This window comes from Nicrophorus vespilloides, unplaced genomic scaffold, assembly GCF_001412225.1.
Source record: "Nicrophorus vespilloides isolate i.1.1-1 unplaced genomic scaffold, Nicve_v1.0, whole genome shotgun sequence".
Lineage (NCBI taxonomy): Eukaryota > Metazoa > Arthropoda > Insecta > Coleoptera > Silphidae > Nicrophorus > Nicrophorus vespilloides.
This window is the reverse complement of record NW_017097365.1, coordinates 3322-4590: the sequence shown is the minus strand read 5'-3', so window position 1 is coordinate 4590 and position 1269 is coordinate 3322. Positions and strand designations below refer to the sequence as shown.

Genomic DNA, 1269 nt, shown 5'->3' with positions numbered 1-1269 from the left:
ACAGCGCTTTTTGCGCCCCTTGTGTGGGGTGGTAAATGGCAAAAACTACATGTTTTCTAGAGACGCCATCTTGTGATCGAATAACAAATTAATGTGTTTTTAAATATTTAATCATTTTTTCGCAATTCGTTAATGTCCTTTATTTGTAGTACTACACTAAATACAATAATGCAAATATATACTGAAAATAAAAACTCCTGAAATATAAGAAAAAATAAATATAACAAGAAAATTTTGTTTTATATAGAAAATATTTATTAAACAGAAAAAATACATCAAATTTACGAGAAATACCTATCTACTAATTATGTATTACAAATTTTGTTCTATTTGTAAAGCCAAGTCTGCTAATTCCTTAGCTTTCTTACTTTTCTTCCTCTTACTTATAACCTTTTCCTCTGTTTGTGACAACATCTCTTCGATTTTTCTCGCTTCTTCTTCCGTTAATCTGTCTTCCTCTTCTATCCTTTTTCGTTTCCTTTTCTTCTCTTCATTTTTAGCTGCACGAGCTTTTTCCTCTCTTTCTTTTTGGACTTTCCTCATATTCGCAATTTGTATGTCCAACTGCTTCTCCCTTTCCGATTGTTCTTCCTTGGTCTTAATTTGGACATCACTTTGTTTCTTTAGCTCCTTTTCTTTTTGTACTTTCTTCGTATTCGCAATTTGTATGTCCAACTCCTTCTCCGTTTCTGATTTTTCTTGCTTCGTCTTCATTTGCACATCACTCTGTTTCTGCTTCTGTTTCATTTATGAGCTGATTTCAATTGGATTTCTATGAATTCCTATTGTTTTTTTTTCTAAATTATGTTCTTAGAATTCCTTTAGAAAAGTTTACATAACATTAATATTAAGAAACATGTTTTTTTTTATTAAGATTATTTAGTTTTGTTTGATGCGTGATATTGTTTGGTTTTTTACGATAATCGTATAATTATTTTATGTTTGTGCTAACTCCTATTTCATGCAACCCTATTAAAATGATTAATATGGAAAAATTAAAAAAAAAATCATTTAAAATTTGTATAAAAATCAAAATATTTTATGTACTTTACAAAACTTAAGTTATTTTCGTCAGGGGCGACTAATAGCCGAATGGTTAAGTCGCCCCATCAATTGCAATACAAAGAATATTTAGAAAAAAAAAACAACCAAAACATCATAATTCATTATTTCAGGAATTTTTTTTATTGCAAATTCCAAGTTTTGTAACTAAAATTATATTGCATAGAACGTATTACGATATAGAAAAACCTGAATTTGATGGAGACA

At 28.7% G+C, this 1269-nt stretch overlaps 1 protein-coding gene across 1 annotated transcript; it reads right to left on the bottom strand.

Annotated features, from left to right (window-relative positions):
* Positions 1–312: 312 nt before the first annotated feature.
* Positions 313–747, bottom strand: LOC108559915 (vicilin-like seed storage protein At2g18540). Its single transcript, XM_017917301.1, has one exon. The coding sequence runs from the start codon at positions 745–747 to the stop codon at positions 313–315; it is 435 nt and encodes a 144-aa protein (XP_017772790.1).
* Positions 748–1269: the final 522 nt, after the last annotated feature.